This window comes from Kogia breviceps, chromosome 9 (genome assembly GCF_026419965.1).
Source record: "Kogia breviceps isolate mKogBre1 chromosome 9, mKogBre1 haplotype 1, whole genome shotgun sequence".
NCBI lineage: Eukaryota > Metazoa > Chordata > Mammalia > Artiodactyla > Physeteridae > Kogia > Kogia breviceps.
The window spans coordinates 61,398,850-61,424,655 of NC_081318.1; the positions used below are offsets into that span (position 1 = coordinate 61,398,850).

The 25,806-nt window shown below is 42.6% G+C and overlaps 2 protein-coding genes across 4 annotated transcripts in view; one reads left to right on the forward strand and one right to left on the reverse strand.

The window, feature by feature from the left end:
• Positions 1-25,806, forward strand: part of MIOS (meiosis regulator for oocyte development) — a 325,043-nt gene that overhangs the window by 106,479 nt on the left and 192,758 nt on the right. The gene's annotated exons all lie outside the window — the stretch shown is intronic.
• The window catches only part of COL28A1 (collagen type XXVIII alpha 1 chain), a 154,457-nt gene continuing 131,597 nt past the window's right edge, over positions 2,947-25,806 (reverse strand). Inside the window, 7 exon segments of the mRNA XM_067041636.1 lie at positions 2,947-3,050; positions 5,497-5,698; positions 15,463-15,466; positions 18,848-18,943; positions 18,945-18,999; positions 20,512-21,066; positions 23,197-23,233. Coding sequence (XP_066897737.1) covers positions 2,947-3,050; positions 5,497-5,698; positions 15,463-15,466; positions 18,848-18,943; positions 18,945-18,999; positions 20,512-21,066; positions 23,197-23,233 — 1,053 coding nt within the window.

The window sequence follows — 25,806 nt, forward strand, 5'->3', positions numbered from 1 at the left end:
AACAGAATAATGGATGCAACAGTGTCCATTCCCTAATCCCCAGAACCTTATGTAGGAAAAGGGCTTTGTAGATGTGATTAAGGTTAAGTACCTTGAGATGGGGAGGTTAGTCTGGATTGTCCAGGTGGACTTTACCAAATCACACTAGTCCTTAAAAGCAGAGAACCTTTCCCAGCTATAATCAGAGCACCAGAGAGATGGTAGCATGAGAAGAATCCAACCAGCTGTTGCTGGCTTTGAAGGTAGAGGAAGGGACCATCAGCCAAAGAATGAATGTGGGTAGCCTCTAGAAGTTGGGAAAGGTAAGGAAATGGATTCTTCCCTAGATCCTCCAGAAGAAACACAGCCCCACTGACACCTTGATTTTAGCCCAGTTCTCGAGACCTGCATCAGACTTTTGACCTCCAGAACTGATAACACATTTGTGGTTTGTTTTTTTTTTTTAAGATGTTGGGGGTAGGATTTTATTTGTTTATTTATTTATTTTTGCTGTGTTGGGTCTTCATTTCTGTGCGAGGGCTTTCTCTAGTTGCGGCAAGTGGGGGCCACTCTTCATCGCAGTGCGCAGGCCTCTCACTATCTTGGCCTCTCTTGTTGCGGAGCACAGGCTCCAGATGCGCAGGCTCAGTAGTTGTGGCTCACGGGCCTAGTTGCTCCGCAGCATGTGGGATCCTCCCAGACCAGGGCTCGAACTCATGTCCCCTGCATTAGCAGGCAGATTCTCAACCACTGCACCACCAGGGAAGCCCCCACATTTGTGTTTTTTAAGCTGCTGAACCTGTGGCAATTTGTTAAAGCAGCAAAACAAAACTAACACAGGTGCTCTTCACTAAGTGCAAGGCAGCTCAGACTGTGTTCAGGGTAGAATGGAGGCAGTAGGGCAAGTGCTTTGTGTCCTCAGAGTTGAGCATGGCCCAACTGAGAGCGATGAGGAAGTACCACAAAGGAGGAGGCCTGCAAGTTGTCCTTGGAATATTAGGATTTGGTCAGTCACATGAAGGAAGAGGAGAACATTTCAGACAAAGAGATGAACACCCAAGTCAACATTACAATATGTTTGCATATCAATTTTCTATATGGGAAAAATAGTGAAAAGCTTGAAAAACAAACGTAAGTATTTCTGCTCTTTGCAAAATGGCAGGCTAGATACTCTGAAGGGTCTTTCTGCTTTCCAACAACCATATGGTGACAATATAGGCTTTTCAATGCATTGCTGGGCTTCCAGGAAATAAGAAAATACCCAAAGCCCTCCATCCCACAACAACAAAAAGTGGGGTAGTGGCCATCTGTGTAACTCAGACCCACTTTCATGCTGAGACAACTAAAAAAGATGAAGAAAAAACAGTCACCTGGAAATCACCAGCATGCTGATAGGCTCATAGGAATTACCAGGCATGAAGATGGGAAGCTAGAGAGGTACACCCAGCACCCAGAGCAGGTTTTGTCCTGGGTGAGTTTCCTGCCCAAGAAAGGTGGCTGAAAGGCTGAGCAGCATAAACAAGGAAAAAAGATGCTAGCCACAAAAAAAAAAGATGGGTAAATTTGCATTAAAATTGAGAACTTCTGTTCACTAAAATAAGAAAAGAAATGAGTAAAGTAAAAAGGCAAGCCACAAAGATATTAGCAACACAAATACTGAGCAAAGAATTCAAATTCAGGACATATAAGGAACACCAGAAATATAAGCAAAGGCAAACAATCCAATAGGAAAATCTCCCCCAATTATAAACAGACATTTCACAGAAGCAACAGCACAGATGGTAAATAAATATGGTAAGATGCTACAGAGAAAGGCAAATTGAAACAAGATACCATTTCACATCCATGATTAACAAAATGAAGAAGTCTGACAATTTTGTGTTAAAAAGAATATCAAGCAATGGAAACGCTTATACAACAACTGGTGCAAATTTATAATGAACTGGTTCAAACACTTGGGGAAAAAATTTGGTATGATGTACTATTTTTGAATGTTTACATATCCTGCAACCCACCAATTCCACTTTTGGGTATATATCCTAGAAAACCACTGGTACATGAGCACCCAAAGCCACACGTAAGAGCATTCATAGCAAAGCTGATGAAAAATATTCATCATTATTTCTTTTTATTGCCTGATTGCTGTGACTAGGACTTCCAATCCTATGTTAAATAGAAGCAGTGAGAGTGGGCATCCTTGTTTGTTCCTGAATTTAGTGGGAAGGCTTCCAGATTTTCACCACTGAGTATGTGGGTTTGTCATAAATGGCCATTTTATGGCCATTTTATTCTTTGTTTTCCAGTTGTGGTTATAGTTCTTCTCTGATCATTTATTCTTATTTCTGTTTCTCTCATTGTGGTTTGATGATTTTCTTTTGTAGTATGCTTGGGTTCCTTTATCTCAACATTTCTTTTAGGGTAGGTTTAGTATTGCTTAATCTTTTAGTTTTTGCTTGTCTGAGAAATTCTTTATCTCTCCTTCTATTCTAAATGATAATCTTGCTGGGTAGAGTATCCTAGGTTGTGGGTTTGTTTGTTTTTTTTGTGTGTGTGTGGTGCACGGGCCTCTCCCTGTTGCGGCCTCTCCCGTTGCGGAGCACAGGCTCCTGACGCACAGGCTCAGCAGCCATGGCTCATGGGCCCAGCCGCTCTGCGGCATGTGGGATCCTCCCGGACTGGACACAAACCCGCGTCTCCTGCATCAGCAGGCGAACTCTCAACCACTGCGCCACCAGGGAAGCCCTAGGTTGTGGGTTTTCCCTTTCAGCAGTCTGCATACATCATGTCACTCCCTTCTGGCCTGCTAACTTTCTGCAGAGAAATCAGCTGATAGCCTTATGGGGATTCCCTTGTACATGACTCTCTGTTTTTTTCTCTTTCTGCCTTTAGAATTCTCTCTTTAACTTTTGCTATTTTAATTATATGTGTTGGTGTGGGTCTGTTGGGATTCATCTCGTTTGGGACCCTCTATGCTTCCTGTACCTGGATATCTGTTTCCTTCTTCAGATTTGGGAATTTTTCAGCAATAATCTCATCAAATGCATTTTTGATCCCCTTCCCTTTGTCTTCTCCTTTTGATACAAATGTAGGCACGTTTGATGTTATCCCAGAGATCTTTCATGTTGCACTTGTTTTTGTTTGTTTGTTTTGTTTTGTTTTTGTCATTTTATTGTTCTGATTGAGTGATTTCCATTCTTCTATCTTCCAGATCACTTATGTGTCCTTCTGTGTCATTTATTCTGCTATTCATTGCTTCTGGAGTATTCTTTATCTCAGATACTGAATTATCTATGTTTGATTGGGTCTTTCTATTTTCTAGTTCCTTATTAAAATGATCTGTGTTTAGATCATTTCTCTTCCCAATTCAATTAGCATTTTTATTACCAATGATTTGAATTCTTTATCTGGTAAGTTGCTTGTTTCTGTTTCATTGTTTTTTTCATGGGTTTTCTCTTTTGCTCTTTCAGTTGAGAGTAGTTCCTCTGCCTTTTCATTTCACTTAAGTTTCTCTGTGTCTATGAACCTAGATGAAACAGTTAGCTATTTTGGTTTTGAAGGGGTGTTCTTATGTGGGAGTGTCCCTATGCTATGTGCATGTGCCCACTGCCTTTGGTGGGAGAGCTGGATTTGATGTGGATGCCAGCTATGTCTTTCCTCAGGGTGCGCTGGCAGCTGTCACCTTGGTAGGGGATTGGGCTGGAGGTGGAGGAGCTAGAGCTGGAGCTGTGTGTGAGGCAGGATGTCCTCTCTGCTCAGTGGTTGTCAGCGCCCTTGGGTCTGCTCCCAAGTTGCTGGAGTGGAAACCCCGAGGGTCAGGCTTGAGCTGACTCTTCTCCCTTAAAGTGTGTGTTTTTCCTTCTCTTCACTCTGGGATCTTTGCCCCAAAAGGAGGGGAGTGCTGAAGCAAGTAGGGCTCATGGGCTTACAGAGTTCAGCTCAGATGTACCCCATGATCCTGTCTTTTCACTTGTGGCCACCCCGGATCTAGTGCCAGGCTGTAGCATGGAGTGAGTGGGGCCAGAATGTTTCTTTGGCTTGGGCTGGGGCATGCAGCAAGGTGGTCCTGGGCTGCTTCTGGGGTGCCACTTGAATACATGCCAACAATGGCTGCCTCCATGAAGGGCTCTCTTTATATCACAATTTTCTTTTAAAAAGATCAGCTTTTTAAAAAATAAATTTATTTATTTTATTTATTTACTTTTGGCTGCTTTGGTTCTTTGTTGCTGTGTGCGGCTTTCTCTAGTTGCGGCCAGCGGGGGCTACTCCTCATTGCAGTGCCTGGGCTTCTCATTGCGGTGGCTTCTCTTGTTGCAGAGCATGGCCTCTAGGTGCATGGGCTTCAGTAGTTGTGGCACATGGGCTCAGTAGTTGTGGCTCAGGGCTCTAGAGCTCAGTTGTAGGCTCTAGTAGGTTCAATAGTTGTGGTGCCCGGGCTTAATTGCTCCGCAACATGTGGGATCTTCGCGGACTAGTGCTCGAACCCATGTCCCCTGCATTGGCAGGCAGATTCTTAACCACTGCGCCACCAGGCAAGCCCAAAAGATCAGCTTTTACAGGACAATAAAAACATGACCTTCTAATGTCAGTTTACAAATAAGTTTTAGAAACACTTCCACTATTCAAAAAAATAAAAAATAAAGCTAATTAGAGTCACAACAATAAAGCTATTTGTTAAATCCCTTTTTATTTCATGTTTGTTCTTAGTGCCTTGATTATTATTTCTTACTGAGGAACTTACACCAAGGTGAGAAAATTCCCAAAAAAGACCAAATAGATACTTGCTGCCTGACACTTGTGTTCTGTGTGACAGTTTACATGCCATAAGCTTCATTTCTCAATAGCAAAATAAGCCCTTTCTCCATCTGCCATAATCATTTCCCCAGATTTGGAGTATGTCTCCATTCACTTATTTGCTAAAACTGACCTCTAAATTTAACTTTTCGGCCAAATAGAAGGGAGCAAGTGGATTCTCGCTACCTCCACTCTTTAAAAACAATAACTGAATCATGTATATTGTTGTCAAGCCAATCTAAGCTGCTTTTGGGCAAGGATGTTGTCTCTCGTGCGTGTTCTTCACAAATGTGTGTGTAATGATTAATTTCTATAGACATTAACTCCATAGAAAATATGGTGATGAATTGGAATCTTGATTCTAGCTTCTTTTTCTTTCTTCCAACCAGGGGTCAAAAATTCAAATGTCTACATGTGTGAAGGCTTCATGTAAGACAATAGGGAGTGGTAAGAGCTACTGCAAACATGAGAGCAATATCCTCTCTAAAGACTTTCCAATTTTAAAATAACAATAAATACTGTAAGAGCTTTACATTTTTTGATTGACCAAATTTGTTCCAACAACCAGCCAGTTTTCTAATTCTATATATAATAAAATGAAAAATGTCTTTTGTCCTCCCTGTTTAGAGTCAAAACATGTTCTCTCTGGATGAGATTTTAGAGACCATCCTTTCTGTGCCTTCTTGATATTATAGATACAACAGCTGATGGGCAGAATTCTCTTACCTTCGTGCATGAACTTTTCTCGCTCTGAGTTCAAAATGGGACTTTGAGCTCTGGTTTCCAGACCCTCTGCCTGATCCTCAGGGGACCTGAGCAATGGCCCCTGGGTGGTGGCAGCCTCAGAGGATGGAATGGCAGCAAGGCTGGCAGCCCAGGTGGGCTCTGAAGGCTCATTCACTTAGTCCTGGGCTCCAGAGACACTGACCTATACAAAAAATTCACAGTTTTGAATCTGGTGATATCAAGTCAAAAAACCTACTTTGCTTTGGGGAACACTTAGAAAAGTTTCTCGCCAATTCTTCAATATTAATTATTTCAATAAAAGCTCATGAAACGGGGCTTCCCTGGTGGCGCAGTGATTGGGATTCCGCCTGCCGATGCAGGGGACACGGGTTCGTGCCCCGGTCTGGGAGGATCCTGCGTGCCGCGGAACGCCTGGGCCCGTGAGCCATGGCTGCTGGGCCTGCGCGTCCGGAGCCTGTGCTCCACAATGGGAGAGGCCACAGCAGTGAGAGGCCCGTGTACCACACACACACACACACACACACACACACACACACACACACACACACACACACACACACACACACACACACACACAAAAGCGCTCATGAAACGATGCCTCTCCCCTATGTCAGGCATTCCTGAATACCTAAGTTATGGATTTTCTGACCACCTCGTGGTCACACACATTTTTCCCACTGCCAGGCACAAATGCTTTTGTGCTGGGCCTTTCAGAGAGATCTACCTGCGGGGTACAAAAGATGTGAGTTTGGGAGGACTTCATCTTCATCCTTTTCTTAGTCAGTTGTATGAAGAGGGAAAATAACCACTAATTTCTTTGACCTTTTTTTTTTTTAATGGCCTTTTCCTCTCTGTTTTCTAAAACTAGAGAACTTAACAATATATTCCAAAATATCTACCATGAACTCCACCAATGTTGAGATTGGGAATTGAAGTGACAGAGGACAATAATACTGTTAAAATAAAAACAATAGCAATCACTTCTCATCTCATCCTATTATCTGGACCCCAGCAAATGTCAAATGCTACAGGATGCTTAGCTTCTAAGAAGTTCTGAGAAAAGTATGCTAGCTAAGGGATAAAGGATTATAATTTCAAAAGCAAGTATTCTGAACTAAGATTTCCAAGTTTCATCCAAATTTATGATATGTAATGAAACAAGGAAGAAAATGTGTTTTGCTTAAAAACTTTAAAAAAAGTCACATCAGTTATTCTTGACTACAGTTACCAGGAGCTAGGACAATCTTTTATGGGTCCAATTAAGTTCTTTTTCTTTTTCCTTGGACCCCAGCTACATGAGGTTGAATTGATAATTCATTTCAGTCCTAGCACAGTGTGGTCATTTATCCTTGCAAGGCCCTCTCTTGTTTGTTTGCTTTTGTTTATTTATTTAAACAGGCAAATCTGTGAACTAGGTAAAGTCATTTTTGATGCTTCCTCACCTGTGGTTCCTGTCATCTTATGACCAAAGCCAGCTGTCATCATTAGCTGCTCTCTGCCATCTAAACTGTTCCACTGCTTTTGATTCTGTACACACACACACACACACACACACACACACACACAATGTGGAAGAGCTAGCTAACTCTATTACTCATGTATGTATATTTTTACAATAATTAAATGATTATCAGAGCAAATATTTCCATTGGGACTGCTCTGGTTATCAGCCTATATAAAGGGCACTCAATTCAAATACAGTAGTGATGTTTCACTAACCCCAAACACATCTTTTGGTACAAATGGAGGTAGAACTGTGGGTCATTTGGCATTCCTCTTTCTTTCAGAATGATCCTGTATATACAGATGACGATTTGAATGTGAATTTTGTTATATTCATAGAACTACATAATTTTAAGTTTAGAAGAAACACTTACCAGTAATTCATTTCCTATGGAGGAATCTGAAGCTCCAAATAATTAATAATTAATCATCTAAAGCTTCCCCCAAATTATTGGTAAGTTAGTGACAAAATTAGAAATGCCCTTTTCAGGAAAGACACTGTTTTTTTTTTTTTTTTTTTTGCAGGCAAAAATATTTTTTTAAGCAAAAATAAGTTAAAAGAAAAGCTTGACTGAGGAGTAGCTTATCAAACATAAAACTGACAACAGACATTATGGCTACACTTGAGATATACTGTCAGGTGAGAATGTTCCTTTGAAGAACTTCACTGGGCAGCATGGTTCTCTTAAAGGAATTAACTCAGCCTCTAAATAACCATCTTGTTCAAGTCTTAAGGTCTCATAAGTCATTCTTTACCTCTTGTAAGTTTAGGAGTGTATGTTTTCTTTCTAAATCATGTCATTATTTGGGATTTTTTTTTTTTTTTTTTTTTTTTGGTACGCGGGCCTCTCACTGCTGTGGTCTCTCCCGCTGCGGAGCACAGGCTCCGGACGCGCAGGCCTAGCGGCCATGGCTCAAGGGCCCAGCCGCTCCGCGGCATGTGGGATTCTCCTGGACCGGGGCACGAACCCACGTCCCGTGCATCGGCAGGCGGACTCTCAACCACTGTGCCACCAGGGAAGCCCGGGAATTTTTTTTAAAAATAAATTTATTTATTTATTTATTTTTGGCCCTGTTGGGTCTTTGTTGCTGTGTGTGAGCTTTCTCTAGTTGCGGCGAGTGGGGGCTGCTCTTCATTGCGGTGCATGGGCTTCTCATTGCGGTGGCTTTTCTTGTTGTGGAGCATGGGCTCTAGGCGCGTGGGCTTCAGTAGTTGTGGCACACGAGCTCAGTAATTGTGGCTCATGGGCTTAGTTACTCCGTGGCATGTGGGATCTTCCCAGACCAGGGCTCGAACCCGTGTTCCCTGCATTGGCAGGCAGATTCTTAACCACTGCGCCACCAGGGAAGCCCTGTTTGGGAATTTTGACTACTAGAACATTACACCTCAGGTTCTAGAACAAGTGAAATATTTTTTTTTCATAAATGAGAATAATTTTATCTTTTGGCTCCATGAGATTTCAGTTTATTTAAGCTAATACATAATTATATTATGTATAGTTTACATAATACATAATTATGTTATATATTATAGTTTGCCATTTTTATAATTTTTATTACAAAAGCAAACATGTTCATTGAAGGGAATTTACAAAATCTGGACAAGCAACAGGAAGAAACTAGAAATCACAAGTGATTCCACTTCCCAGAAATAATTGTTGTTACACTCAGGTGGTTTTTTCCCCAGTCTTTTTTCTATATGCTTATTTTTTTTAACAAAATATATACTGTATGTTTGGTTTTCTGGGTTTTTTTAATTTAATATATTATGTTTCCGTATATTTTACTGTGACTCTATAACACCATTTGGAATACAGAATATACATAACTACAATAGCGTTTTTTTTTTTTTTTTTTTTTTTTTTTTTTTTGCGGTATGCGGGCCTCTCACTGCTGTGGCCTCTCCCGTTGCGGAGCACAGGCTCCGGACGCGCAGGCCTAGCGGCCATGGCTCACGGGCTTAGTTGCTCCGCGGCATGTGGGAACTTCCCGGACCAGGGCACGAACCCTTGACCCCTGCATCGGCAGGCGGATTCTCAACCACTGCGCCACCAGGGAAGCCCAATAGCGTTTTTTAACATTTAATTTATTTGCTTTTTTCTTTTTTTCTGTAGAAACCACATTGCTCATTCTGGTCAAAGAACATGCATATTTGAACCTTGTGAGACGAAGTTTTACCAATGTATACTTTCACTAGTAAGTGTCTTCCATTAAGCCATCACCATTCATGAGACATTATGATTGGAAAAAGCGATCAAGTTTGATGGGTCAAAAGTCCTCCAACTGGGCTTCCCTGGTGGCGCAGTGGTTGAGAGTCCACCTGCCGATGCAGGGGACGCGGGTTCGTGCCCCGGTCCGGGAAGATCCCACGTGCTGCGGAGCGGCTGGACCCGTGAGCCATGGCCACTGAGCCTGCGCGTCCGGAGCTTGTGCTCCACAACGGTAGGGCCCACAAGAGTGAGAGGCCCGTGTACCGCAAAAAAAAAAAAAAAAAAAAAAAAAAAAAAAAAAAAAAGTTCTCCAACTGATCTACCTATAGCCCCACCAGTCTGCTTCCTCCCCACATTTGTAACCCCACGTCCCACTCCTCCCAGCACACGCTACTACGCTTTCATTCCTTCCTCTTCCTCACGCTGCCTCTGGCTCTCAAAGTCAGTCCTCCCACCACCGTCCAGGAAAAGTTCATCCCCAGCAGCAGAACCTTCCCCAGGGACCCAGTCAGTACTAAGGCCCCACTTCCAGAAGGTGCATGGTACCTCTGTTGCTCCATACTTGGCCCTGACCATGCAGAAGTTAACCTTTAAGCCTATCTCGATCATTTCTGGTTTCACGTGTCAATATCACTTTCCTGATAAGCCAGATTAAGCCATGCCACATTTCTCTCTCTCTCTCTCTCTCTCTCTCTCTCTCTTTTTTTCTTCCTTCCTGCCTTTTCTTCTTTATTTAAAATCTTTATAGCTTGGAGGAGGAAATATTTGCCACTGGGTAAATTCAGAATGCATCAGAGAGAAAGACAGAAAGAGGGAGAGAGAGAGGGGGATAGGGGGACACTTTTGATTCATTATTCAATTCCTCTAGGCTTTATTATTTTATTTGATTGATTGATTGATTTTTTTGGCCATGCCACACGGCATGCAGAACCTTAGTTCCTGGACCAGCGATTGAACCCATGCCGCTGAAGTGGAAGCAGCGAGCAGTCCTAACCACTGGACTCCCAGAGAGTTCTCTCCTCGGCTTTAATGTCATCATTTTAAAATAGGAAAAGATTAACCCCCAACATACCTTCCAACTCTGAAAGTGGGATATAAGCCGCCCCAAACTTTACTGGCAGAATACACACCGACTTCATGATAGTGGCTGCTTTTGGAGAGACTAGGAAGAGGAGAAAGAGACTCTGAAGGAGAACAGCAAGGGCTCTAAGTTTGTCTGAAGCAACAGTGATGAACAGAGGGCAACACCAGTTATGTCTGGGTGGTGGGCACTCCAGTGTTTGCTATATGCGTTCTCTGTTAGTTTTTATCTTTTTTTGTAAGTCTTAAACCTAAACACAACAGGTTGCCTATCAGCTCTGCACACTTTTGCCCCTCCACCTCACCCCACTGGCCTGCCTTGGAGGAGACGAATGGCCCCAGCTCCGAGCAGGGCTCACACAGTAAAACACGGCAGAGGAGCCGGGCACATGAGGAGCCGACACCTGGAGGCCGGGCTGTTCCGTGCACCTGGACAGGCAGATGTGTTATGCTCAGTCCCTTCTAGCCTTAGAGCAGATCTTTAAGGGGAGAAAACAGATTTCAAGCAGCATCCAAGAACGTGAGTGTATGATCTAAAGAAGGATAACTAAGTAGGTGCCACACAGTTCTAGAAGCTTCTTTGGTTTCTGATTTCCGAACATTTTCCTCATAACTCATTACCCAGAACCTTGCATATATTGCAGACAAGCTCTTTAAACTTGAGCTCGCGTCTTCCCTGGATGAGTGCTGATGATCATGAGTATTAGCCCATGTGCTCAGACTTAGCTTTTCCCAGCAGTACAGGGCCACGTTTCTCCCAGTCAGCTGTGGGGATTCCGCTCCTGCCAGCTGGGGCACTGCCAGGGCCTTCAAGGTGCCTGGCTTCGCAGGTTCTGACATTGATTGACGAGTCCCAGGTAATAACACTTCTTTGCCAGGTCTCTCAGCACTCAAGCACTTAAACTGAATGCTCACCATTTGCATTTAAGGTTGCTGAGGACTGTGAGTAACACCTTGAGTTTGGGCGGCACCTCCCCTGATCACCTGCAGCTTTCCTAGAGGGAAACTGCAAGATTTTATTGTTTAAACCCTCTCATACGTTAGTATAATGTCCTCCATTCTGGCATTGCCCAGTAAAGGTTTTTGACTGTTCTAATCACATACTTTTACAAAAGGAAGAATATTCTGGTAATAATCCCTTATTTTACAATTGAGGAAATGGAAACCTTAAGAAACAGGTGATTCACCCACTGCCAGGCAGCTGTCAGATCTCATTTCTAAGATGTCATTCACTGTGAAATACACTATAAATTTTAAGTCTAAAAAAAGACCACAGCATACTAAGCAGATGCATACCAATCTCTGAAATAATAAAGTAGGAAAAGTATAAATTCTGGAGACAAGGAAATAAAGGATTTAGCTTCAGCATTGAGACTACAAGCCAAGTTTCCTGACTTCCAGATCTGGGATATTTTTTCTAGATCAGTTTGCAATACGTTTTCTTTTTTCCTTCTCCCTAAGAGAGGAACATCTTACATTCTAAGGCTAATAAGTCTATGATTAACAATATATGAGGTTTCCACAGACACATCACCTGGCAATACTAATAATTCATTATTATGCAGTTCATCAAGAAGAATATGAGGTTTTTTTGACTACCACAATGAGAAAGTATTAATTTTACTTTATAAACAAATAAATTACTGTATTGACCAATATAACTATATCTGTGTATGTGGCTTAGTCAAGGCCATTTACAAATAATTCGGTCTGATTTCAGGAAATCAACTTAATTTTCGTGTCAGTGGAGAACATAAACTAGTATTAGGCTTAGTCCCAAGTCTTTTGAAAGTTTAAAAAGTCCATGTATTTTGAAAGTATTGATTATGGACTTTGAATAGGCTACTTCATTCAATAGTGAGTATAATATGATTGAGCAACCTATAAAATTTTACTTGAATATGACATAAGGAGAAAATATAGATGTACTCAAATATTTGTGTCTTTTTTCTAATCTGTCATGGATACTCAGTACCGAGTTAAAATATAGGCCATGGTACTAAAGACAGGTTTTTAAGAAAATTCAGCCAAAATGGAATCATATATATGATAAATAATTCAATGATGTTATTTTTAAAGGAGCAAAGAAATAAAATGACACCATCAGCAAGTAATGGATAAGCTGAAGAGGATATAGAAAAGAGAGATGGAATAAGAGTTTTGAGACCATATTATTAAATACTGATAAGAAATGATGAGGCCCTGATCTAAAGCAGTAGAGGTATTGATGAGGAGAAAGGAATTGAGAGCATAGATCGAGGGATGATGATAGAACAGACCAAAGACCATAGTACCAACAAGTGGGGACGATACAGTGAGAACAGAGCTACAGGTGTATCCCAAGTTTCTTGCCAGGTGCCCGGCTGGTTGGAGGGACCTTACCCCTAGGAAGGAAATCTGGAGGAGCATCATGGTGAACGTATTCCATGTTGAATGACTGCGGGGCACCCAGAAGAAGACGTGCACAATCAAAATGTGAATCTGGGACCCAGGAGAAAGGTCTGGAATGGGGAGGCAGATTTGAGAGTTAGCACATGTGGCTTTAGAACTCAGAAAGAGAATATGGAACAAGAAGAGAAACAGGCTAAGGACAAATCTCAGAAAAATTGAGTTTAATATTAAAGGGTAAACAGAGAAAGAAAAAACCCAAAAGCAATTGAGAAAGAATGCTCAGAAGAAGGACAAGGAGAGAGACGACTTGCAAAATCAGAAATAAGCAGCAGCACAGTGATATATGCAAAAGAGAGATTAGGTAAGAATGTGGCAATAAAGATTTGGCAATTAAAGGGTTGTTGGTGACTTTTCCAGCTGAGCTTCAGGGGCATATTGGAGGCAGCAACCTGACTTCAGAGGGTTTCCCAGGGGAAGAGAAGTGAGGAAACAGGGAGAGCCAGAGGGAGATGGAGAGGAGAGTGAGGGTACAGGTATGGTTGTGAGAGGCAGAGACAGCAGAGACTGGCCTGTGGAATAACTTTATTATATAAACATAGAGATAGGACAGTAGCAGAAGGGACATGTGAACTAAGAGAGGGTTTGGGAATTTTTGAGATGGGAGAGGCTGAAGCCCATTTCCTGACTCTACGGAAAGAGTCAGAAGTGTTGGCAGGAACGGGTACCACAGGGAAGGAAGATCCTGGTCTTGGAAGAGGCAGAAGGGAATGGCCTCAGAGCACAGTAGGGGACAAGCAGGTGTCACATCAGAGTTGAGGACAGAGCCCATGGTCAGGTCTGAGGAGGAAGGGACACATCCAATTCCATTAACAAGGCAGAACCTGCCTAGGGCTCCGGTTCTTGAAGAAATTGCCAGTGGAAGCCTGGTTTCAGAAGCGGCCCTCTTTAGATGGATCTTGAGATGGAGTAAGAACACATAAGCGTTGTGGGGCATTGAGAGTAAGAGATGGAAAAACTGAAAATGGAGATGGAGATTTTTGAGGAGCTTATGTGATAATGAAAGGAGGGGAGAAATGTGGCCAGTGGAATGGGGACCAGGGATAGGGTCTCACTAAAAGAGAGGATGGACAAAGAGAGGGCAGGACAGCCAGCAAAGTCAGCCTGCTGTGTTAGTTTTCTGTAATTTACATCTATACAGAACATCCATTTCTTCCATAGAAATGAGGAACCTGCATGCTCGGCTTAAGGCTGGCATTGGACTATACATCAGGACCATATGAAATAGAAGAAGGGGCCTCTGAGCTCCCCCTTGGCCTCCACCATGCCTCTCCACCTCATGCAGGAGCTACTCAGAGGGACTCTTCCCACACCAGCTTAGCTGTCACCTTAACTGTGTTGCTGTGGAATCAATCCTCATAGGAATCCCACAGCCTCCTTTCTACAGAGAGAAAAAAATCTTTGCTGCCAGTTATCTATGTTATTTGCAATCTGGGGACAATTTTTCATAACAAAAAAGGACCTTTACGGCAAGGGTAGACAGGGCTTCTTTCCTTTCTGCTCTTTCAAGGGGGAAAGAAGTCTGCAATACTGTTACAAGAAACTGGCTTCAGTGAATAAACACTCTTTGCATTGACATTAATTATGAATACATTTAGAATGACAAAAAGTAACTTCGTACATGAAATCCATACGCTTATTTGCCTAATGGGCCATCACTGGATAAAGCCACTTGGTCTGATTAAATGATGTTTACTTAATTTAATTGCCCTCTTCCCATTTATATCTGGGAATTCTTTCCCCAACTGGCCACACCCAGAAAGAATAAAGGAACATCAAGTACCAACATTGTTAGTCCCGTAAAAGATAAGGATTTTTTATGTATACAATCTTGTTAATGATAGTATAGTTGATGCCTTTCACCGAAGGAAATCTTCAGATTTATTTTTCTAACAGTTGGTATAGCCTTGGTTTGGTCCATAAGTATTTATTGAGCATCTACTGTGTGCAAGACGGAGCACAGTTTTAGGTCCTGAGAGACACAAAGTTTAATTAGACACAGATGTCCTCGAGGAATTTAAATCCATTAGGAAAATTAAGGTACATATAAAAATAAGTATTAACAATGTTAAAATGTGATAAATTCCAGAAGAAAGTATAAACTATCCTGAGATTTCAGGAAAGAGGCAGACTAGAATGGGTGTACACGTTTAGCTTCTCAAGACTGGCCTGAAAAGGCAACAGAGCTGGGACTGCCAAAGCGTGTTATGAACTTAGTGGAACCTGGGAAATCCTTCTGCTTTCCATATTTCCCAACACATCTGTTTGTTGATGTATAGTGTACATCATGTTCATTCCACAACTAGATAAAATAGTTCAAATGCAAGTCCTTCTTGACTTAAATCAACCCATTGGCTTAGATTTCTCACAAAAGTGTACTAACTGATATCAGATTTTCCCCTAAAAACAGATTTTGCTAGAAAGGAGAGGAAGAAGGGATACAGAGCTAGGTGTCTTAAGGAGTGATGGAAGAGACAACAGAGAGGAAGTAGAGACGCAAAAAGGGAAACAGGGCTTCTGAGATTATTTATTTTGCAGTATTGCCTAGGGTAGGGTTGGGAACAATCTGAGGACTGAAAGGTTTTGACAGATTCATGTTACTTTAGGTGTTTCGATACTATAATTATACTTTTAGATAAAGGTGGGTGTGTGTGCACAGATACATACATATGTTTTTGTATTTATGTGTGTGTATACATATGACCGATCTAAAATGTGAATATAAATGCATATATGTTTGTTCAGACTAAATATCTATCAGGATCATTCTTTTTTTTTTTTTTTTTTTTTTTTTTTGCGGTACGCGGGCCTCTCACTGTTGTGGCCTCTCCCATTGCGGAGCACAGGCTCCAGACGCGCAGGCTCAGCAGCCATGGCTCACGGGCCCAGCCTCTCCGCGGCATGTGGGATCTCCCCGGACCGGGGCACGAACCCGTGTCCCCTGCATCGGCAGGCGGATTCTCAATCACTGCGCCACCAGGGAAGCCCAGGATCATTCATTTTTAAAAATTCACTCTTGGGCTTCCCTGGTGGCGCAGTGGTTGAGAATCCGCCTGCCGATGCAGGAGACACGGGTTCGTGCCCTGGTCCGGGAAGATCCCACATGCCGCGGAGCAACTAAGCCCGTGAGCCATGGCCGCTGAGCCTGTGCGTCCGGAGCCTGTGCTCCGCAACGGGAGACGCCACAACAGTGAGAGGCCCGCATACCGCAAAAAAAAAAAAAAAAAAAAAAATTCACTCTCACTTCGGTGCTTGTGCAAAAAGAGACAGGGTGAGAAGGTGTAGAGACAAGAGGGACTATCAAAGTTCAAGTTCATTACAAGCTCCCACTATCTCAGTCAGAGGGCCCCTAGGGAGATCCAACTGATACCTACCCTGTGACTCTTGGTGTTACAAATCTAAACTATTTTGGTTGTCCTCTTCTTATGCCCTCCCCTCCCCAGCTACTAGAATTCTTCCTCTGTCATAACCTGTTAACATCACTTTTCTCTCAGGGCATCTAACTTCCTGCATCATGACAACAGAGGCACAGGCTCTTGTCTCATTCTGTGCTGTTGCCTTGGATGTCCCTCAGCTACCTCCGCTTTGGTACTAAATAAGCCCATTATTTTCCTTCAAAGAACCCTACCCTGCCTCCTATATCCTCCATCTCAGTGGATGGTGTTTCAGTTCACCCCATCTCCAAGCTAGAAATACAACCGTCCTCCCCAAACCCTCTCCCTAACCTCCAATCCATTCAGTCACTAAATCCTGTTCATTCTGCCCCAGAAATGGCTTTCCAATCCATGTGTCCCTGTATTCCAATGGCCCCTGCCTTAGTTTAAGGCCTCATTATCTCTCACCTGGACCATTACTCCTCTTACCCCACCTCCAGTCTCCTCTCCCCCTCCTCCTCCTATTTATCTTTCACAGTGCAACCAAATGTGACCATACGACCCTTGCTTTTAAGACTCTCCTGCTTTCTCCTGGTTGCCTGGCCTATGGATGAAGTTCAAGCTCCTTAGCTTGACACATGAAGCCATTTATAATTAGTCCTCAAATTATTTGTCCAGTTTTAACTCTCGCCCTTCTGCCAGATACACCTTTGGCTCCAATTAGATTGAACTTGTCCTCATGTCTTAAAATGCCATTCCCTTTGGATTTCCCCTTTGCCCCCACATGTTCCCTTTTCTTGGAAATACGCTTCCCCCTCCTCTTGCCTTGAAAAACACCTACTTAGTCTTAAAACTCAGCTCAACACCACCTCCTCTGTAAGGGCTTCCATTACTCTGCCCTGAAGTTAACTCTTGAGCTTCATCCATAGCTCTGCTAAAGTTCTTAATACCTCTTGTACTTATCCATCACTGAGAGACCATGGACTTCTCCTGGGCAGGAACTGTGTCCTAAGAGCCACCCCTGAGCACTGCAGTAAATGATCAGTACGTGCCACTGGAATTCATTGATTATGAGGAGAGCTCCGTTTAGGCACCACTTGCTGGATGAAACCTGAGTTTGCTCTTGTGTAGGAAGTTTTTAGAAAGGGACCTGGGTCGAGTAAGGGAAGAACAAAGGGAAAAACTCACACAAGCAGGAGGAGATGGACTGTGTACATTACTGTCTGTAATTTACTTTAAAATGCTCAGTGAAAACCAGAGTTGGCAAATCCCCATGGGCCAAATCTGAGTCTTCACCTGTTTGGGGAAGTAAGTTTTATCTGAACACAGCCATGTTTATTCACTGAAGTACTGGCTATGGCTGCTTTTGCATTTCAGAGGCAGAGCTGAGTCATGGCAACAGAGATCAAATGGCCTGCAAAACCCAAAATCTTTACTATATGGCCCTTTACAGAAAGGGTTTGTTGACCCCCTGATATAGACCATGTGATATAAATGTGTGTGTTAATTTCAATCTACAATCCAGGGGCAGTCTGTTGCCCTAATTGGAATGTCCCATCTCGAAGTCGGTTCGTATTTAGTCAAATAGAAATATATTGGAGGCCTTTCTGTCCTTTTTTGAACATCATATAAAAATCTTGTGAGTCCAGTAATCTGTCCCCATAGGAATGGCATCCTAGGCCTGACTCCTGAATGCTTCTGCATCCACCTGCTGATCTGGAGGTTTCTCAGGGCCTTAGTCCAACTATACAGTTAGCTGAATCCTGATGCTTGAATATTGTTGCACTGGCCCCAAATGAATCTTTCATGTCTATGAAGACTTCATAAAAGGACAGCACAGGGACTTCACTGAGCTTACAAAATAGGGACACTGCTGTGTGCCTGCTCGCTAGACGAGGTCCATACATGTAGTGAACATCAGTCCACAGCTGCTTTAGTTGTAACCTGGTGGGGAAGAGACTACAACACCCACGTACCAGTAACTATGAGAGGCTCTCCAGTTTTCACCTAAAAGAAACTAACAGTTGCTTGTGACCTGATCGGCTGAAGTCAGTTCCCAGAAGCTTGCTCTAAGGACGATCACATTTGTCTCAATACATCCAGGAGGTAGTTCTCTCGTGCACAGTTGATTGGGGAGCTCTGAAACAAAGCACCCACCTTGTGCGATATGCATGCATAGTTTCCCTCCCTGTCCCCCCTCTGGGCACGGGCGGGGGAAGAAGCTAAATGAACAAGAACGTGGATTGGAAGGTGGGAGAGTGCAGGCTGAGCATGTGTGCACTTGGAAGAAACTTGAGAGGGTGCAAAGTGGGGACTTGATACACAGACGGATGAGGGAGAATTGTGACCCCATACAGAAAGATCTGCAAATGTGACAAGGGGGTGATTCAAATAGTATAGTATTAATCTGTTCTAAGGTACACGATTACTTTTGGTGGTGGCAGGGATAAAATATAAAAATATTATTTGTAACATTTAATAAATAATTATAAAATATGGACATATTTTTAAATCTCATATTCAAGCTCATAAGCCCCAGAGCTATTTCAGAACTAGAAATCTGGAGACAAAAGCCTACTATTTAGAGCCAAGGACCTGAAAATATCCATACCTCAGGTGATTCTTGACAGTGTGGGGCAAGATTGTTTTTGATGTAAAACAGACTGAATACACAATTTTAGGCTCACAAATTAAGCAAGACAGTTGCTTTCAGACTCAGAAATTTCTTTCTGGGGTTCTGGAGCGGATTCAGTGAGTTCTTCCCCCGATATCCCAAATCCAGGTTGAAGCAGTGGTGAACCCAAAATATGACAGGTAGGATTCAAAATCCTCACAACTTTTTTAAAACAATTTTTGCTTCAGGGTATCTATCTTTTAAAAGAGAAGTAGAAAAGGGAACCGGAGGAGCAATGAAACGTTACTCAAAATCTGTTTAAAGCGACCTTTTGCACTCTCCTTAAAGTAAACAGACACTTCCCCATCACTTGAAGTCGACCACTAGGGGAACGAAGTTTCAACGCATTTTTACCTCATCTGTAAGAGGCCATCTAAAATAATTTAATTATTTAATTTAATAGTATTCGATGGCCCAAATAGGCAAAAGAATGACTTAAATGCTTGTTATCCAAAGTGTCTGTCTGTTATCTGTGAACTACTCTGTGGAAGGGGCAAGTCTAACCCATAATAAGTTTAACAGGCAATTACCTCTGGTTTTGAGAATTGCAAAAAGCCAGGCAGTCCAAAAATATATCCCTCAATGCCTAGAACAAATTAGTAATTCCTTTGATTAAGACGATAAAGCTCTTCAATTATTAAAATATAATGTGTCTCTGAAGTGTGTAATACTTCTGGCCGTTCTAACACATTAACAGCCCAGTGAGATTGAATAGACCAGTCATCCAACAGGGTGTTAAGGAAACGGGACCCCAGGTTAGCAAGGTCTGGAGAAAGAGGGAAAGTGGGAAGTTTGTGAGCGTGGTCTGCTCTCCTTAGGGCCAGACGTGCTGGTACCTGGAGTAGGCTGGGAACAGTATGAGGCCATGTCAGGCCCTGCTTCCAGATGAGTAGAGAAGGAAGGATGGGGTCAAACTGAGGCCTGCAAACACATTAAGTATAAATTTTACTTATTTCACAAGCTTTCTGGGTGTGGGCCCTGCCAGAATGTGTTATCAGTTTCCAAAAATCTGCAATGTTTCATTGTAAAGTGATGCTGATCACACCGGAATCACGCTGAGTCAGTGTCTTAGCATGGCTCGTCAGGAAATACCAGTTCACGTGAAGGGTAAAGCAGCATAGGGAAAGCCATCAGATCAGCACTGAGTGTATGAGGAATATTCAACATGTTGTTCTTTAAGATAAACTCCTGATGTCAACTTGTTTACCCTTCATCTGTTTTCATAGGAACAGAGAACAGAGAATAGAAGAGAACAATCTCAGTTACTGTGTCTCCCATCTCTTTAGACTACCATCCCTGTTTTCCACTCATTCTGCACTTCTTAATTCATTTGGATTCTTTGGTTGTTTTCTGTCTTGCTGCTGGCTTGCTCCATCTCTTATCCAAGTTAGGTAACTTTTAGAACATGAACTAATCTTAGCAATGCCCCCCAATCCTGTCCTTTCTTTTTAGTCCTTCGATTGCAGATACCCGAGTTAAACAACTCCAAGGCCAACTCAGCACTTACTACAAATGAGTAAAGACAAGGGATTGTACTCCCTGAATGAAATACTGAACGTCTTTGTCTTCCAGAGTTTCTGTGTTACAATTTAATGCCAGTATACGCCTCATTAGCCTCCTGATTTTCATTTTTGGTCAGGATAATCCCGTGATGTGGTACTTGGAAGGACAGTGTGAATTCCTTTCCCCTGGAGCTGAGTCTTACCTTGAAGGGTAACAAAGTCATCAGATAGATAAACGTGCTCACTGTCTGGGTCAGTAGCAATTAGATTCATTTCTTTGTGGAACATCTCGAAGTTGGGGTCATTTCTCTTCACCACCCCAATCACAAATATTTCCACATCGACGTCACTGGCATCCTTCACCACCTCTGTCAGATTCTTTTCATCTCGTGTATCTGTCTGCTCCTCAGTGATGACCAAGGCCACCTTCTTCACACCCAGCCTTGCGGCTTCGAACATGCGGTCGGCGGCATGGAGAGCTGTGTCTGTGTAGGTGCCTTCTCCCAGATACTGCATGTTGTCCACGGCCCGCTTGAGGTCGTCCTTGCTGGAGAACTGCGTCAAATGATCCACCTCCTGTACCTTATGGCTATAGTTGATTACGCCTGCACGGGCCATGGCAAGGTCCAGCGCAACTCTGTCAGTCAGAGTCTTCACAAAGTCTTTGATAATCAGGAAGTTCTCCGGTCCCAAGCTTTCTGAGCTGTCAGTCACAAACAGCAGCTCTAGCTATGCCTCTCTGCATTTACACCCACAACCTAAAACACAAATGTTGACATAGAAACACAGCGGGGTTGAAAATGAAAACATTACTGATTGATATCAGATGGGTGGGGGGAGAGCGCCAAGGATGAACCTAAGACTGGATTGTAACCTTCCTTTTCTGTGACCGTGAACACAGCTGACGATTGTCTCCCTTCTGGTTTCTATACCTGACTTAAAAAAAAAATGATATATTGTTAAAAAAAAAAAAACCTCCCCCATAAAAAACCAAAACACTGTAGAGGATAAAACAATAAACAGCTAGCCAATTTCTAAGATTAAAAAATAAAATAGTGTTTTTAAAAGATTTGTCATCCCTGTGTATGCCTTCCTGATTCTATTTCCCTCCTCCATAAGAGATAACCACCATCCTAAATTTGACCTTTATCATCCGACCATTTGTATTTAATTGGAATCTGAATGCTAATATCTCAGTCTTCAACCATATCCTTATGTGAAAATGAATACTTGCTTATTGGTGTGGCCAATGGGTAAATTAATGGGATGAAACTTTTTAATTGTGGGGGAAAGATTCAGGTCTTTAACTGGAGAGTAGCGGCCCCTAGCTACTCTGGTTTATGTCCCCAGTCACGCCCTTAGTGACCACTAAAGTGGCTCCCATCTTATCAAGGAGGCCAGCAGTTCATCCATGCTGTGAAACTGTTTCAGGGAAATGATCTCAGAACACCGGTCAGTAACAACTTCTATTTAGGGTTTATCATTCAAAGCAGTTGCCAGAGTTCCTTGGCAATAAAAATTATCAGGGTTCCACTGGTGTATTCATATCCTCATGTTACCCAGCAGCCCTGCCACGATAAATCATTAGTAAACTGGCTGCTATTTTACAGCACTTCTAGAACTCAGAAGCAATGTCTAAATTGGCCTGTCACCATAGAGAGTCCCAGGCTGCTTCTTAAGGTCCGGAAGTCTTTTGGGGGACAAGTCAGTTCTGGGGTTCTCTGTATGGAAGGATAATGATATTCCTGCCTCTGTCCGTTTTAAACACAGAAGTTACCTTCATTATCCATTCATTGCTTGCCTTTTGGCTAGTCTTTTTGCTTTACTTCCTTGTTCTGGTAACTCTGTTTTAAGTCTATTTCGCCATAGAAGCATTTCAATAGAGTTGTGACACAAGATAACCTCTGGACTCTGACCTTTTGCCTCTGAAGTGGCAGGCACTCTAAACATAGGGCTCAAAACTCAATTTAGAAAGACTTTTTGCTTCAGGAAAAACACAGACATTATCGTCACCAGCTAGGCTGGATTCAAACACCAGTTAGGCCCCTGTGGTCCTGCTTCCTTTGTTGTTCTTTCCTTCTCAGGCTCAGGTAAATGTCACCTAATACAAATGACTAACAAGGCCTGTTAGCACAGGCTTCTGTGCTAACAAAAGGCGTGGCTGCCCACAGACCCAACAGCCTGTATCTTCACGCTTCTTAACTACCCTGGGAAAATGACTTTCTTTTCTTTTTTTTTTTTTTAAACATCTTTATTGGAGTATAATTGCTTTACAATGGTGTGTTCGTTTCTGCTTTACAATAAAGTGAATCAGTTATACATATACATATGTTCCCATATCTCTTCCCTCTCCCTCCCTCCCACCCTCCCTCTCCCACCCCTCTAGGTGGTCACAAAGCACCGAGCTGATCTCCCTGTGCTATGCGGCTGCTTCCCACTAGCTATCTGTTTTACATTTGATAGTATATATATGTCCATGCCACTCTCTCACTTCTTCCCAGCTTACACTTCCCCCTCCCCATGTCCTCAAGTCCATTCTCTAGTAGGTCTGGGTTTTATTCCCATCCTACCCCTAGTCTCTTCATGACATTTTTTTTTCTTAGATTCCATATATATGCGTTAGCATACGGTATTTGTTTTTCTCCTTCTGACTTACTTCATGCTGTATAACAGACTCCAGGTCCATCCACCTCACTACAAATAACTCACAGGATTCCCACATCCCCTTTCACTGCTTCCTTTCAGTTTCCCACTGAAACTGAGCTTGAAACTTTCCCACGAGCTTTACAGTATACATATTCTGGGTGAGCACATTATCTTGACAACACAGAACATAGTGGGGTTGGTACTTTAAAGTGATGGGTTTTTTCTTGGTCATCAAATCTTACCACATATTTCAAAAATAAGCTTGATGATTTCTTCTTTCTGGAGGAAAATGTATTAATTGTGTGACCATATTTTTTCCTATAGTTATGAGAGGTATGTCTTATTATAATCAGCATTGGGCTATTTGACTTAATCCTTCCACTGCAAATAAAATACATAGCAGAGGGGCTTCCCTGGTGGCACAGTGGTTAAGAATTCGCCTGCCAATGCAGGGGACACAGGTTCGAGCCCTGGTCCAGGAAGATCCCACATGCTGTGGAACAGCTAAGCCAGTGAGTGCTCCACAACTACGAAGCCTGCACTCTAGAGACCACGAGCCACAACTACTGAGCCAGTTAGCCACAATTACTGAAGCCTGCATGCCTAGAGCTCGTGCTCTGCAACAAGAGAAGCCACCGCAATGAGAAGCCCGCACACCACAATGAAGAGTAGCTCCCCCTCGCCACAACTAGAGAAAGCCCGAGCGCAGCAACGAAGACCCAACACAGCCAAAAATAAATAAATTCAATAAGTAAATAAGTAAAAAATACATAGCACAGAGGTTAAAAGTTGGCTATAATATATCAGAATTGAAATGTGTTTGAGCTGTGAAGTGTAATAACTCAGACTTGGAGTTCAAATTGCAGCTCCAGTATTTATCAGCTGTGTGACCTTGGGCATGAAGTGACCTAACAGTGTCTGTGTCTCAGGGATGTGGTGGGATTAAATGAGGTAACACACACACAGGGTCTGGCCCCACAAAAGATGAACCACCTACAGTCGGCCCTCCATAGCCATGGGTTCTGCATCCACGATACGGAGGGCTGACTGTACTGCGCCATTTTATATTCAGGACTTGAGCACCCACGGATTTTGGTACCTACCGGGTTGGGCGTGGTGGGCGTGTCTGGGAACCAATCCCCCGAAGATTCCGAGGACAGTAATGGTGTGGGCAATGCATGCTTTCAGTTACACGGTTTAACCCACATGTGCTGACAAACCAGGACGAGCACCAGGGCCAAAAGAGATCTCATCCAATGCTGTATTCCCTCCTTTTTTTCTGTACCAGTCCCCAAATTTGGAAGTCTTCTCTCCAGTTTCCTAATACCCTCGCTTGGGCTCTTCCATGAAACCTCCCTGGGTTCCTGGATGCTCCTCCCAGGTCCTGCTGGTCACCAGCTCTATCAGAAGGGCCTGAGATGGGCTGGGTACTAGGAATCAATGTGCCAACATCCCTCCCTGCATGGCATGTTTACAAATGCCATGGGATGAGACTGGAGAAGTCAGGATTCTACATCTGCCAAAGACAGGAAACTGACAGGGACGGTTAACTTAACAGATGAGAGAAGCAGAAGCCCAGAAAAATCTCACCTGGAAAGAGCAGTGGACCTGTTCTAAGAAGATACAGTGTAACAGGTGCAAAAGTAAAGTTTTAAAGGAGAAAACCTATAATGACAGAAGTGAGGTGAAGGTGACATAGACGGTAACATGGCTTAACAGAAGCATGTACAGAGAATATTGAGGGCATTTTAATTTAATTTTTTTTCTGTAAATTTAGTAAAAGCCAATGATTTCAAGTGGCTATACAAAAAGAACTCCCAATGTGAGATTTTTAAAATTATGTGAAATGAAGGAGTCAACAGTTATCTTTTTTTTTTTTAGGTTTTGTCATTGCTTTTCCACATTTAGAGAGACATTTAATAAATCTGAAACTAGAGTATGTCTGGAAAGGGGAAATGTCTATTAATATATTTATATTGTTATCTAGGAAGGGGAAATGTTATGTATTTAATATACTTATGTTTAATTTTTTACAAGTGGAGAAAATACTTTTCACTAAGTTTTATGATTATAGTTTTTCACTTAACATTATGTAGTAATTAATTTCCCATATTATTAAGTATTCTGAAAAACTTGATTACTGAAGTCAGATGCATGGCCATTTTAAGGTTTTTGATGCACACTGCCTTACAATCCTCCAGAAAAGTTGTAGTAGCTGACACCTTTAACAGTAGTATATAAGAAAATTCGTTCTGTTTTAGAGAGACAACACTGGTTATTATTATTATTATATAATCTTTGCCACTTGATAGAGCAAAATATCTCATTGTTTTAAATTACACTTACTATTTGTGAGGCTGAATTGTATATGTATGTTTCCAAGTTGTATTCTCTTATGCACAGTCTTTGTCCTTTTTCCATTTTTTTCTATTAGAATGTTTGTCTTTTCTTGACTTGTAAGAGCAATTTATATATCAAGGTTGCATTTTAATTCTTTTCACTGTGCTTTTATGGCATAACCAGGTCTAATATGCTTTAAGTAGTCACATATATGTGTATGTGTGTGTGTGTGTGTGTGTGTGTGTGTGTGTGTGTATGTATAAATCTTTTCCTTGTATTCTTTGCTTTTTTTTTTTTTTTTGCGGTACACGGGCCTCTCACTGCTGTGGCCTCTCCCGTTGCGGAGCACAGGCTCCGGACGCGCAGGCTCAGCGGCCATGGCTCACGGGCCTAGTCGCTTCACAGCCTGTGGGATCTTCCCGGACCGGGGCACGAACCCATGTCCCCTGCATCGGCAGGTGGACTCTCAACCACTGCGCCACCAGGGAAGCCCTCTTTGCTTTTAAGTCACT